The following is a 15,127-nucleotide window of genomic DNA, read 5'->3' as shown; positions in this document are numbered from 1 at the left end:
AAAGGAGATTAAGTTCCTTAAACAGGACTCTCCCCTCCTGAACTCATGTTGGCTGCGACCAGTGACTGCACTGTCTTCCAAGTGTTTTTCAGTAATTCCCAAAACAACCTCTGTAATTACACCAGGCGCTAAAGGTAGACGGACAGGCCTGAAATATGTTAAAATACGTTAACATGTTCAGATAATCTCTGTAACAGCTCCCAAACAAATAACCACGTAAGATATGGCCTGATCTGCTAATGACAAAGGTCATGTTCATTTTGATGGGATTAGAACCAAGCTTATATCTCCTAAGGCACAGCAGTGTTGTTCCTGATAATCTGTGCAGGGGTGAACTCTTAACAGCACTGCATGTGCGTTGGCTAGATACCTGTAAGAAAAACAAAATCCCCAGGGAGTTTGCACAGTACTGAACCCAATATAGGCCTTCACAGCTGCTCTGCAATTGCAGAACTATGTATTCTTAAACCTCAGTGGTCAGTTGTCAGTGTTGATATCAGACTTCATCTTGAAAATTCTAGACGAGGCTGTGAGAAAGTTGTAAAATTACAACAGGACTAAGCGGAGCTCATGTTAGTCATTACCTGCTGCAGCTCCCCCAGGCCTTGCTGTACCTCTCCCATTGCCTCCTCTGTCTCTCTAGTCATGGTTCCCCTTTCCTCACTACTTTCCACATGCAGAGCGATACATTACTTTTGCACCTTGTCGATCTCCATAGATCTAAAACCCAAAATCCTCCAAAGTAAAAAGCTTAGAGTTTTTACCATATTAATGCTAATGGAAGGAGACTCTGAGGGACAAGAAGGCATGCAGGTTTTCACAGAGGATGTCTAGGCACAAGCCTGAATTTTGCTTTTATGCTGACTGAGCTATTCAAGTCCACATCTTTTACAAGATAAGCTGTTTGCATGGATGGAACTCAAAAGCTTTTCTGATGTTTGTGGATAACCCGATAAAAGCGCCAATCCCTGGCCTCTGGTTCTGAGCTAAATCACTCTCTGCAACTTGACATGAAGAAAAGTTGTCTCTTCAGAGTCTCACCAATTCAACAATGCTCTCAAAAAAACTTGATGGCAATGGTGTCTAGTGAACAAAAGCACAAGATAATACAAATAATAAGATGTATACAAAGAGGAAAGAACAAGATCTTCATCACAGCATGCAGAGCAGACTGAGCAGACACAGCAGGGCAAGGTGCAGGTGGAGAAAAGTGAGGTGATATTAAGTAACAACTCATACAATTCACTGGCAGTTCAATGCTATTTCGAAAGGCATTGATTGAGTACACTGAATACACAAGATAGGTGTATTATCAAACACTGAGAATTAAACAACAGAATCAATATTGCTCTGGGACCACAAAAAAGTCTGACAATGAACACTGAAAAGGTAGAAGATCACTCAGCTTCTCCTATCTCTTTCCCAGTCAATGCAGGATATCTCATCTCCTGGAATGGAATAAATGAGATGAACTTCCTCACTAATCTTTTCGAACGTCTGTATGCATAGTTCATCTGCTGCATTGTCCTGAACCCGCATATACATAAAATGGTAAACAAAAAAGATTTAAAGAAACGTGATAGTGCAGCAACAAGAGGGATAATGGGTGACAGTCCAGAGAGGATGTGACAGAAGAAGTCTTTACCAACAGTTTGAGTCATTCCTACTGCAGCGATGGTAGATGTTGGTCTTGATAGGGCAAAATGTTTCCTGCAACCAATTTGAAACAGCAGCTACAGATTTAATGTAGGAGACAACAAATCAGATAGAGCAGTCATCCTAAACTTAGTTGTCGCAAACATCCTGATGTGCTAATAAAATGAGTAATTGCTTGCTCCAGGATATGGATTTTCAAATTAGTACCTCCACGAGATAATTCTGTAGTGAATTGACAATTGGTAATTCCCAAGTGAAATGATGTTTCATTAGAATGAAAAAATGAAACATAAATACATGTCCTGCCACTGTAGTTGTATATAACATTTTTAAAAATTATTATTTTTAGGAAGGATAGAAAAACATAATAAACATGCAAGCAGCAGAAGAGATGAGAGTTAACTCCTTCCTCACTTCACATTTCTCCTCACAGGAAACAGTCTCTTGCTTGTCACCCACAGCTGCATATATCCGGGACTTCTGTTCCAGTGTGATGATAGAAAAGGATGGAGCCATGCCCTTCGCCCATCTTTTGACCCCCAAAGTACCAAGGGCCCAATCAGCTTCAGGAACATATAGGCTCTTTGCAGCATTTCTATACGCACTGTGGGAAGCTTACAGTCTCCCTGCAGCCACAGAAGCATGAGTGAGCTGTCAGTAAAGGGACCGGACTGAAAGTGCTGGTCCATGCCTCAGCTCTGGGCTCTGACAATGATATGTCAAGGCATGCAGGCTTCTGAGCAACTTCCCTTTCTAATCTGCTTTAAAGATGTAAAAAAGGTGACCAAAATGTGGTTGTATTGTCTCACAGAATAAGCTCTCTATGTGGAAAGAAGAAATAGGTAGAATTTCTCTGAAAGATCATTATCAAAAACATTTCAGAGAAGTCTGAGTATCTAAAATACACCAAGAAAAAAAATGTATTGCAGAAATGATTTATTTCATGCCAACATAAGTCATTGACTAGGTATTTTAACATACATTTCAAAAATATATCCAGTACATCAATAATTTAAATACTACACAGGAAAATTTATAACTCAGTGAATTTTAAAACAACGTTTTATGCACACGTATCATAAGGCAAGAGAAGCTAGTCTATCCATGAGCAGCACTCCTACAGCCTACCCTTGATATACATTGGAGAATAAACATCTTCTGTTACTACAGCCATACTTGAAAATGATTCCAGACACGTCCATAGAAATTTAACGTGATCTCTTAAAGAAAATAATTCCTACAGTGACAGTTAAGATATAACACTTGAACGACTATAATTCACAGGAATGTCAAATATAACAACACTATCCTGAAGAAATAATTGAAGTTGCATATTATTATTGCCTCTCAATTACAGCTAAAACACACGCACACAAAAGTAAGCATGCTGAGGAATACATTCCAGTGCATTTTAATGGAGACAAAGAATGTATGTGATTGGCATTACCATACAACTGAAACAGAAGATACCAAATATAATGCAATATAATCAATGACAGCAATCCATATACTAGAAAGGGATCTAGTTCAAGGTGCTATTCTGCTAGGGATGCTGTGTTTCTGTCAACATAATCAAATGGTGTAGGAGTGTCTCAGCTTCAGATTAGACTACTTAATTAGAGGCACAGATAATATCAAAAGAACTGCTGTGAAGCAGCATATTCCTGCAGAGTTCATTAGGGAAAAGGAATGTAAAAATTTCAAAACATTTACAAGATACACCAGTAAGTTGCTCTGTTAAAAAACAAAACAAAACAAAACAAAAAAAACCCCATCGTTTTCTGAATGCTAAAACAAAAATTAAAAGCTAGGAGACAATATATGCAATGAGTGGCATTTCTTCTAATTATAAACATGGAAACAATTCTCTGTTATGAATAGGCAGATGTCCTTAAGAAGCCTCACAGAAAGTTTCCGTTCATAAAATGATCTCTATTTGGTACTGTAAATCCCCTCAAACTGCAAGTAATTAACAGCAATAATGAAATTCAGAAGAAATAATGTATTTTTCATTAAACATTGACAATATTCTGAGATAAATTTAGTAAAATGAGAATTATCATCATTACTGAAAATCAGAGTAACCATTGGTAATATTTAATATCTAAAAACCATCATGATTGTTTTAAAATAGTAAGAATAAATATTGAACAGATAGCAGCTTTCCACCATTCCCTTTAATACTGCTAATGATGATTTATTTTACAAGTGCTTGATTGCAAAGCAAAGACATATTATATACTGTGATTTTCCCAGTAGTGTAAGTTGCAGTAGTATAAAGTTTGTTGTCGTACCCAAATGATAGAATATACCATATTATGCCCAAATTGTTACTTGCTAACACAGACTAGAAGCTCAGGTTTTTTTATATTCCCTCATAAAAAGCATTCCCGACTTTACATCACTAAGTGCTGTGCCTTAACATGCAGAGAGAGCTCATTTCCCAGTATATGTAACTTAGCAGAACATGTACATGCTTAAATGCCTGAAAACACAGAACTACAGTTCTAGCAGGAACAGTAAGACTAGACTAGAGCTTTTTGCTATCTGTACTTTTTAAGAAATCCAGCACTGACAGAGTGTTACTGCTTTCAATCCCGTTCTGTAAAGTTTGTGACAATTTACATGGATTCTTTCCATTGGTTTACAAGCATGGGTGGTTGCTTGGTGCCATTTCTACATGTAAGTGGTGTTCACAGCATAAGAAGTATACATTAGCTGCTTGGTAATTCAAAAAGTGGAATTGTAAATAAAGATATAATTGACATTCATTAGTTGCAAATAAACATGACTACATAACAACAGAATTAATAAATTAACATTTCTATTTCCTAAAGCACACTTTGCAAGGTAGTTTTACTTCAAATTATCTAAGCCAGAGCATCAAATGTGCTGCAAGAAAAACATTAACATATGTTACAATCACTGCTTAAACATGCCAAAGCTGGTTTTAGTTCATTTACTTATATTTCTTTTAATATAGGCTATTTTTAGGGTATAATTACAGTAGCAAAGAACTCAGCACAGATGCCACAGTCTAGCTAGGAGTTAGGGTAAATCGTCAGGCACTTACTTAACCCCCAGGCAAGTTCTGCATTATTTTTATAAGCAGTAACCGAAGTACTCTGCAATGAGCTCAAGTACACAGCAAATGTTGTGCAGGTATATAGTTTGGTTCTGTAATGTTCTTTTATTGTAACCAGTCATCTTTAGTTAAAAGTTTTTCATATTTAGTCATAGGAACTTACAATTACTTTTTGAAACACTAATTAGCTACAAATTGCACTTAAAGCAAGAGTAATAACTGTTAGTCACAAAAGAATACATGGATGAAACATTAAACGGATGACATCACTTATCATCTCCTTATTTAAACCTTTAGTATCCAGCTGGTATGTGACACTGGGGATCTCTAAGCACTATCCAGAGAGAGCTGTTGAGCTATTTGAGAAGCCTTCATGTCTGTGGTTTCAAAAAGCAGCCATTAGTTACTCTACTACTCCACTGCAACATATGATAAAATGTCAGAAGGTTCCCATCTAAATGACCTCATAATTTCAATATTAGTAGATGGATTCCCACAGCAATTAATTTACAGTAAACTCCTCACATTACTGTATCCTGAGGAAAACCACACAGATGTCTTATGTCACGGATTAGTTAGCTTTCGTATATAAAACCCTCAAGAAGTTTCAATTGTAAATTGTAAATGTTAGCAACCATTCCACAGATGTCTGAATGACTGAAGGAAGTGGGGCTGTTTAATCTGGGAAAAAGGAGGCTGAGGAGAGACTTTATCGCTCTCTTCAAATACCTGAAAGGTGCTTACAGAGAGAGCTGAGCTGGTTTCTCCTCACTGGTGACAGGGTGAGGGGAAATGGCCTCAAATTGTGCCAGGGGCGGTTTAGGTTGGGTATCAGGAAAAACAACTTTACAGAAAGTGTTGTTAAGCACTGGAATAGGCTCCCCAGGGAGGTGGTTGAGTCACCATCCCTGGATGTGCTTAAAAACCATTTGTATGTGGTGCTCAGGGACATGATTTAGCGGAGGGTTGTTTGTTAGGGTAGTATGGTTAGGTCGTGGTTGGACTCAATGATCTTTAAGGTCTTTTCCAACCTGAGCAATTTTATGATTCTATGCTTCTATGAGTGCAGAAAAATCATGCCCTGAGAAGCTGATTCAATACTCTGAAGTCAACAACAGCTAGATAGGAGTATTTCATAAGAGCTCTGAAAAATAAACATTTCTTTTATGATTTTTCCATTAGCACTGAATAAGATCCCTTTGTAGTGACATTTCAGGAGTTAAATAAAGAACTTACACCTTATTTCATCCATGTATTTTTACAAATACAAATTACAATTAAACATATAAACTACAAAAATAGAAATATAAAGTCTAGAAACGTTAATTGTTGATGGATGTCCAAAAACATATACAACCTCTTTCAGATCAGGCTGGATCAATAATAGCATTTCTAAGTGTATCTAATAAAAATTAAATATGTAACATCACAAAGTTGCTATAGAACAGTCTGCATCCAAAAACAAGTGTCTTATTTTCTTGACTTTCATTCCCTGATACAGCTATGCTGTATCATGCTGATCAAGCTTTTATAAGACATAAAATACTCAAACTAAAAAGTGTCCTCTTACATGCAACGTAGAAATTACATGAGCTTGGGTATATTTGAGCATGGCTGTAATTCAGTGTATTCACCTCAGAACTGAGGGTTACTTTATGTCTGCCCTTTTATTTACATAATCATTTCTACACAAGTATTTTTCCTCCTTCATAACAGAAATACAGTGTTTTAAAACAGGCAGATCAGTACATTATAAATACCACTACTGCTAGAACATATAATATACTAAATCGCAGGAGGTAGAGTTAGATCCCCATTAATAGTTACTTCAGAAAAAGACTACTTCTAAATATTAGTAGAACATGTAGTTCATGAAAGTTTACTTTTCAGACAATCTCAGTCTCAGTTGCTTTAATGGATGCCTATCTTTTTAAGCATGATAAAAAATTTATGATGGAAGCATGTTCTCTTTCCATTTTCATCATAATTTAGAAATAAGGTCAAAAGAAAACTCCCAAGTGCAAGGATATATGACAAATTCCCACAAAGCAGCATTTTAAGTTAATCATATTTCCCAAGATATCATGAGTATGCTCATGATTTTACCATATGATCACACTTGAAAGTTCATTTGACTAACTATAGCTTAAAATGTGTCTACACCTATTAAATTAAATAGAAGCACTTTTACATAGTTAATAATTGGCATTTTTGAATGGCATTTAAATGAATATGCATTTATTCTTTTTGCAACAATTTACTGCAAAATACAGGCACCTTAAGAACTGATACATAATGCAAACAGGGCTTTTGGGATATTAAAAGTGTTCATCATTATCTAGTTATGCTATGTATTTCCCTTCTAAAGAAACACTCAAAAATTTTAAGCTGGGTCTGAAGTCTATGGAAATAAATTTTTTCTGAATTCAACTCATCATTCACTTTAGATTTCTTTTATGCTTTAAAAAAAAAAAAAAAAAAAAAAAGAACCCAGAACATTAGTGTGCCAATATGTTTCAACAGTAAGAACTGTAAAAATCTTAAGCAAACATCATGCCTTTGATAACATTTCTTGCTATTGCACATATGATCACATGACAGCGAAACCTTCATCCATATTCATCTAAACACACACAGAATCCTAGAATGGCTTGGGTTGGACCATAAAGACAATCCAACACCCTGCTCAGACAGCTGCAACTCACTTGCTCAGGGCCCTATCCAGCCTAGCCTTGAACACTGGAAAAGAAAATATTATCTTTCTTGACAAATACATTTTGTTCTAAAACTAATGCCAGCAAGATTTATGAAAACAGACTGCCATTCAGTCCTTCTGCTTATTTAGGGTCTGATCTAAAGACCATCAAAGCCAAAAGAAAACTAATTTAAATCTGTAAATTTTGGACTCATCATAAATGTTTAAACAGAAAATTTAGTAAGTGTTCACTATTGTAATTGATATAACTGCACTTTGAATGCATCAAGATTTTCTCATAGCATCTTTTTCTATACAAAAAAAACCCTTCCAGAAAATGTTCGTTCTGAAGCTTAATATTGTAATTCAAGTTGAGCCTTTTTAATGAAATTTATTCTCTACTAATTTAATTATTATTTCTCTCTTTTTGGTCATTAGAAAAAGCTCATATGGATGCTCAATAATATCTAAAATAGAAGAAGAATATTCTTGTCATAACTGGTAGAGTTACCATACAGATACATTTCCAAAATATAGTTGTTTCTTCATTTTTTTTTAATAAAACAAAAATGGTATTTTCTGATTCAGCAATAATCATAAATACAATGTTTTCCAAGCAGTGAATAGGAAACAGATTGCCAATGATTTTTCTTTAGATTTAGATTAGACATCCTCAAATATTCTGCTTCGAGACATTGACAGATATCTTCCACCAGGCTGGTACCTGCAGAATGAATTTTAAATATGAAAAGATATCACAGCAAAAAGAAGAAAGACCTATGAATGAAGACTTCAGATATCATATCTGCTCCATAACAACTATATATGCCTACTTCAATTTTTGTAGACTGTTATGTATTTCAAACACTGTATAGAAGTAGAAAACAGAAATACACTAGGCTGCTTCCTATTTAATCTTTGTGCTAAAAAGAAACCCAAAACGAAAAAACTCCAGAAGCCAAAACTTTTCCAAATGTGGTGACATTAGACAATTTAGTTGTCAGTTTTAACAAGTATTGCTGAATTAAGCTGTAGAACTTGCCATCATCAGTTAAAAACATGCTTTACATGTTTATTAACTGGCATCTATTTGCTGAAGTTACAGACAGAAGTCAACACAAATAATTTCAGATGGATTTGATATGCTAATTTAAACTGAAAAACAACATACAAATTATAACTTTTTGTAGAGAAGTTTTAAACAATTTGTCATAACAAGGTTCTAATACATAGCTGTCTAGATTAATAAAGCACCATTAAACAAGTTACTTCTTTCCTGAATTCAAGCAGAACTTAGCAGCTAATAATATATCCTACTTCATGATTGCATATTGCAAACACACACAATTCCCTATTATTAAATAGCTACACTGCTCAGCCTAAGACTTTGCCCAATAGGTTCAGATTTGCATTTACTTTATTAGTCTCAAGATCTGATGCCCAGCTACACTCCTGCAACTAATGGTCCTATAATACTCAGTTTCATTTCCTTCAATCTTTAATGACTGTGTTCATACAAGGAATAATAAGCTCTCTGAAGTCTTGTAGGAAATTGAGAAAAATAAAATACTTATACTGAGCATATGTAAGTCATTATTCTGTTCTTTCACTACTGTGTTTACATGCAATAGTTTCCAGATTATGCTAACACACAAATTTATGGTCATCTCAAACCTTACTCAGACATTTCTATAAAAACTGACAAAACCCAGTGGTTTCAATTGGGTTGAAAACACTTTCAATATCATTAGAGAGAAGGAAGAAAGAAAAATAGCTATGTGAGAAGCAAATACTGTTTATAAAGGTATTATTACAAAATCATCTGACATAGCTGTTACAGGTCAGGAGATAGAAGCTATTAAAATTTTTAAATTGTAAGTACAACAGAGGATTCCTCACCTTCCCGAGTCTGATTCAAGAGGGTCATCATTAATTGAGTCTGCATTAAAATCCAAAGGCTCTGCATCCTGAAGAAGTTCTATTCTGTCTCTTTCAGTCCTACCATTTGTTCGAGTGTACTTTGATAGTGCTAAATAGGTGAAAAGCAGAAATGAGATACATTTAGTTCTATAAACACCTCCCATTGTGTGAAAATATCAAACTTGAAAGACAGTATAATAATTTGCTAGTAACTCATCTAAAGCATAATCATGAATATTTACAGTAAATTCAGTATTAAATCAAATCTGGCTATATGCTCAAAGTTTGGATTTTTTGTTCTTGTTTATTTGCAGAACAACATAACTGCAACAAGTATCACAGAATCACAGAATGGCCAGGGTTGGAAGGGATCTCAAGGATCATGAATCTCCAACCCCCCTGCCACATGCAGGGCCACCAACCTCCTCATTTAATGCTAGACCAGGCTAACCAGGGCCTGGTAGATGAGATGTAGATGAGATCCATTTTGCAAAGAATCAAAGAAAATTAAAAGTTATACAGAAACATTATTTACAAATAAATAAATGAAGCATCCATTCTTCCCAGCTTGCCATTTTTAACCAAGACAGACAAAAATGCTATATGCAAAATTTAGCTGGAAATTTTTAAGTTCTTCTTCTGTTTGTTTTGAAATGGAAAAACTCACGAATGAATGAAATACAGCTGTTTGGCAATTCACTGCCAGTTTCAGTAGGCCAATGTCTACAGCTTGTTTTGGGCCTAGTTAACAGCGGAATATAATTGAATACAATTTCAGTTAGTCTATATCTGAAGACTTTGGTTTCCTACTGTTAAAAAGAGTGGGAGGAAGACCTACTTTATTTTTTATTGAAAGCACTTGCCTTGAATCTTCTCCTTTTTATTTTCTAAACTTTAATCAGTTTTCCATCACTTCATTCAACCTGTCACATTTAGCTGTTTAGTTTCATTTCTCACCTGTTGTTAGCTTACAAGAGTACATGAAATACACACTAAAAGTTAGCAAAAGGACAAAAAATTCAGTGGACAATGAAAGGTCTGTTTACTTTTAAACATTTTCAACTCAACATTATTATTCTTCTACATGCAAATACTACTGCACGTGTAACAATCTAAATTGGCTAGTTTAACGTGTCATTTAATGACATGCATGCACTCACGTATGTTCTGGCTTTATAAGTCATTACTCCAACCCAAATCAGTTCATTTTCATGTAGAAGAGGTACATTTCAATATTTAAAATTTCCAACTGCAAGGTATACCTTAAATATAGGGTTTTTTTGTTAACAACTGCTACTCTAGTTCTACGTCCCATGAGAAAATCAAGTAATTTAGACTAGCCAGAATCTCCAGCCTCAACTAGTCACAATGTAAAAGATGAGAAGAAACATGGCACTTGTCTTTAATGGTCAAGATAACACTATTTCCCTCCTAAAGAAGGAAATGAATCAATATATGATCTGAGACAAAAAGGAAACTATTTACTTTTACTTACAGTCAGTATTGCACAGACAGGATATTAAAAACCTAAAAGCAAGCAAAGAAAAAATTTCCACACTCAACACACACAAAAAAAAAAACACAAAACTTACTTCTATTAGTATTGGTCTCTGAGAAACTGGATTCTTTTTGCTCTGTGTGGACAACCCTGTTTCTAGTGGAATCCTCTCTATTTCCATACCGTTCTTTCCATTCCTGGAAAAAGACAAAAAAAGAAAAACATGAACTGTCAGGAAAGTAAGACAACTAAAGCATACACAGGATCAAGACATACTGCAGTCTAGAACTAACTGGTCAACCTTGCCACACAGTGAAAGAAAATACTTTGAAAATGGTACTGCTTGATATCTTGATATAAAAGGAGTCCTTGTTTTGTTTTTAACTCAGTGTTTATGTACCTTCACAAAACCAATTTCAGTAACTGCTCTTTAGAAGAAAAATAGAGGAACCAAACCACATATTAAATCTACAAAGTTCTTCAACTGTTACAGTGAGAACACAAATGCTCATTATTTGGTTTATATTTCCATCTAGTGGCAGAATGGTAGAATATCCAGACAAAAAAGAAAAATGCAGTTATTGTTATACTTCTATCACATAACCTTTAAGCATTTAATAATTTTAATATGAAAAATTATAAAGTATTAAAGAAGAAAACCTTCTCTTTTTAGGACACAAGTTCATGACATGGTAGAAACCTTTCCAACTGCGTCTGTAACTTCCATATTGATCAGATTCATATATGGATCCTTGATATACTCAAAAGTTACTGTGCTGATTTATGCCAACAGATCTTACAGTTCAAGCTATAAAGTATTTATCATGATCTAACAAAAGAATACTCTTATATCCTCCAAAAGTTTCAAGAATATATGTGCTACAGTAAAATGCATACTCAAAAAACAGGTTTTTTCATATTCATATTTTTTTCTATTTCAAAAAAATATGAGTTTTCTATTGAAACAAAAGTTGCTGATTTATGTCAATTCATTTCAGTGTGTAATAAAGGTATAATGCCCTGACTAGTAATTGGTTTTGTAATAAGGGAAAGCTTTAAACCATGGGATGGAGGGTGCAGAGCAGAGCATCAAAAGAAAGGTCGTTGCAGTACAAGCTGCTAACAAGAATTGAAGGCAAGTATCCCTGAGCTTGAAAAATCCAGAGGTTTTAGACCCAGTATTGTCCTGGCTTTCTGCAAATAATACTTTCCCCTTTAGTCAGTATATTTTTCACATGTTTTCCTTAGATATCTTTGTTTCTTTCTACACTGAATTCAAAGTGTTATTTATCCAAAACAAAAGCTACAATTAACTGAATTTGCTTGAGCAAAACTCTCTGAATGATGTTTCAAAAATGATTTGAAACAAAGATTCTATTTGTTACAAAGTGTCAACAGTACTCATTCCTTCCTGCTCATTTTCCTTCAAGAAGGGAACTACATTAAATGTTTTTCCCTCTCAGAAGGAAAAAATTAATCTTTGCCAATTACTAGCAATGACTACACAAAGCAACAGGGTAAGTCTGGGAAGAGCACACAGTCCCAATCCCAAGAGAACATTCCAACACTGCAACTCTGTAGTTATTTCATGCAGATCAGCATCAACAGAAGAGACTGAGAACAAACTATTCCAGATTGTTCTGAATCTTATAGGTCAGGACTGGTTATCTTGACCTATGTTTGCAGCAATAAGCAATTCTAAGAATAGAGTGAGTAACAAGAGGGTACAAGTAGTATGACCACAATGACCCCTCTTATCTTTTAAAAAGAAAATATAAATTATCTTTTTCCCTCAGCCAGGACTATTCTACAAGACAAAACTGTTTCCATCTGTGATAGCAGGACTTTTTTCTTGTAAAAAAAGTTAGGCTGAATTAAATAACAATGGCCATCGCTAGCAGATTTTTTATTATATTTACATTCAGATTACATAAAATAAATATTTTACCCTTCTTCTGTTTTCACCTTCTTCCTGCCTTTGCCGTTTTCTTTTCTCTAGAAATAAAAAAAAAAAGTCTGTAGCTAAATACAAGAACAATCACTACTAACAGGTTTTTCTTAAACAAATGCAATGAAAAAAATAACATTAACTACTGAGATTCTTACAGAAATAGATGGTTAATACAATTAATTAAGAAGGAAACATGAAGTTGATTGTAATGGAATTTCTCATTAAAATCAATTTATCATGTTGACAACAGCTGTCATCAGTGCTGAAATGCACCACTCACGTGCTCACATCCACTGTTTGGTCTCCTTAAACATTCAGCAAGCATCAGTGAATGCCAATGAGTGCCATTTTTCCACATGGAGGAATTTAATAACGCACCTTTGCTTCATTTGCACTTCCATGTCAGATGCCATTTAGTCAGACTGCCCCTCTGCTGCCATCTGTCACATGGCAACAACATTTAACAGAAATAATGGCAGAAAGGCTCAACCTTGACTGCTATAAAACCAACATCCACCTCTGACATTATAGATCAACAAAATAAAATAGGAGGCATTACTTTCAGAGCAGCCCTCCTATAAAAATCACAGTACCAAAGAAAGACTAACATGTTGCTTAAGGGAATGTATGACACTCCCCCTGCTCCAGAAAACAATACTACTCTAAGCTAATCCAGTTTCTAATAAATCTTGTTTCTAATAAACTATGAAAGGAGAATAAATATATTGCATAATGTAACTTACATCCAAAATTGTGTTTCTGAACCTTTACTCAAGATCTACTTTCAAGCTGTTAGCTTGAAATGAGAACTCTTCTTACAGTAAAAAATTAACAAAACAAAAAAATTAATAAATTATCCCAAATAGATGATAATTAAAGTTCTATAGAATACATGCTCAGTGTAATAATGTACAGTAGTTATTCAACCTGGCACAAAATCCTAAAGAAATGATGGAATTTGGACAGCTTAGCTAAACACACTTATAAAAAGAAAGACTAAAATAAGGTTGTTGATGATAACGACAATTTAAGCAGTAACTATCTTTTATGACATATTAAACAGGATCTCAGCCCCACTAAGATACTATTAGATAGTAATGACTTCAGAGTACCAGCACTTAACTGAATTGTAAAATTACCCACACTGAATGAGTAAAGTTGGTATTTTATTGCAGGTGTTGAAAAAGTCCAACAGTACTTACATACCAACCTGTACTGTTAAGCAACCTGTGTTTTAGGCAGTAGATTGCCATCATACAGTCCAAAAATTGAAAAGCTATGTCTTTTTTTTTTCTCCAGACATGGAAGAATTACTGTGTTTTGTAGGATGATTAGGATATGGGATCTAAATTACCTCTTCGGATTAACTCTTTTCCTTCATCAATCAAATCAGAGGTCATTTCACTGTCCCCCATGAACTGCTGGAAACCCAAAAGATTCAAGCAACGAGTTCCTAAACTGGTAAAAGGAGATAAGAAATTTCCCATATTAGTTTGCAATGAGTAAATTGATATATTATATTGCAAAATGTAAAAGAAATTTCAGAAACACTATGATTTAGGAACAATTAAAAAAAAGAAACTAAACAAATTATACTACCTAAGAAATCAGAAAATTCAAACCTGAGAAATCAGAAAATTCAAACCAGTGACAAGGTTCCTGAATGTAATCGAAAGGATGGAAGATTTCTGTTCAAGCAGTAGGATAAAAGTACTTATAGTCTGAGAGTGGTACAAATGGTTTATAACAATTACTTGATATCTTCTCAAATAGAATAGAAGTTACACTTATGTATCCTCTTGACTCTCCTCTGCCAGAAGGAAATTACTGTAAAGATTGCATGCAACAAGATTTCTGTGTTTGAAACAACAATAACAGGAAAGTTACTTTCATCTCTTTTATTACTCAGAAGAAACACCTGGCTTTTTTTTTTTTTTTTTTTTTTTTTTCCAGCTGTAGGAACACTTCTATCTTTTCATTTTGGATCCCATTAGACAGCAGTCAGAAAATAAACTTGCTCCACCTTTCACACAGGATTAAGCTAATGCTGAAATTGTATCCAGGAACTTTTTCAACTTCCTACCAGAGCCTGCAACTATTGGTTTTTTTTGTGTTTTTTTTTTTTCCTCTGTCTCTAACACAGACATTAATACTATGTCTAAATACAGCTTCACTGAAGGGGAAGATTTTTCCTGTCCTATCTCAGCATTAAGGCTGCTGGATTAAATAGCCTTATTTCACAAATTTTAATAAACATTCAGTCCCACATGTACTTGATTTTTTGTAAGGTATTAGAGTTCATGCAAATCAGATTCTTCATTT

General features: G+C 34.5%; 1 protein-coding gene across 2 annotated transcripts in view; it reads right to left on the bottom strand.

The window, feature by feature from the left end:
- Window positions 1-2,587: 2,587 nt before the first annotated feature.
- The window catches only part of LMBRD2 (LMBR1 domain containing 2), a 34,937-nt gene continuing 22,397 nt past the window's right edge, over window positions 2,588-15,127 (bottom strand). For both annotated transcript variants that reach the window (XM_031608428.2, XM_090132674.1), the window contains exons 14-18: window positions 14,160-14,263; window positions 12,803-12,849; window positions 10,949-11,051; window positions 9,336-9,465; window positions 2,588-8,160 (exon numbers count right to left, since the gene is read on the bottom strand). In XM_031608428.2, coding sequence (XP_031464288.1) covers window positions 8,100-8,160; window positions 9,336-9,465; window positions 10,949-11,051; window positions 12,803-12,849; window positions 14,160-14,263 — 445 coding nt within the window. In that variant the 3' untranslated portion in view covers window positions 2,588-8,099. The remainder of the gene's footprint in view (window positions 8,161-9,335; window positions 9,466-10,948; window positions 11,052-12,802; window positions 12,850-14,159; window positions 14,264-15,127) is intronic.

The sequence above is a fragment of the Phasianus colchicus genome, chromosome Z (genome assembly GCF_987193195.1).
Source record: "Phasianus colchicus chromosome Z, bPhaCol1.hap1.1, whole genome shotgun sequence".
NCBI lineage: Eukaryota > Metazoa > Chordata > Aves > Galliformes > Phasianidae > Phasianus > Phasianus colchicus.
This window is presented reverse-complemented; position numbering and strand designations above follow the sequence as displayed.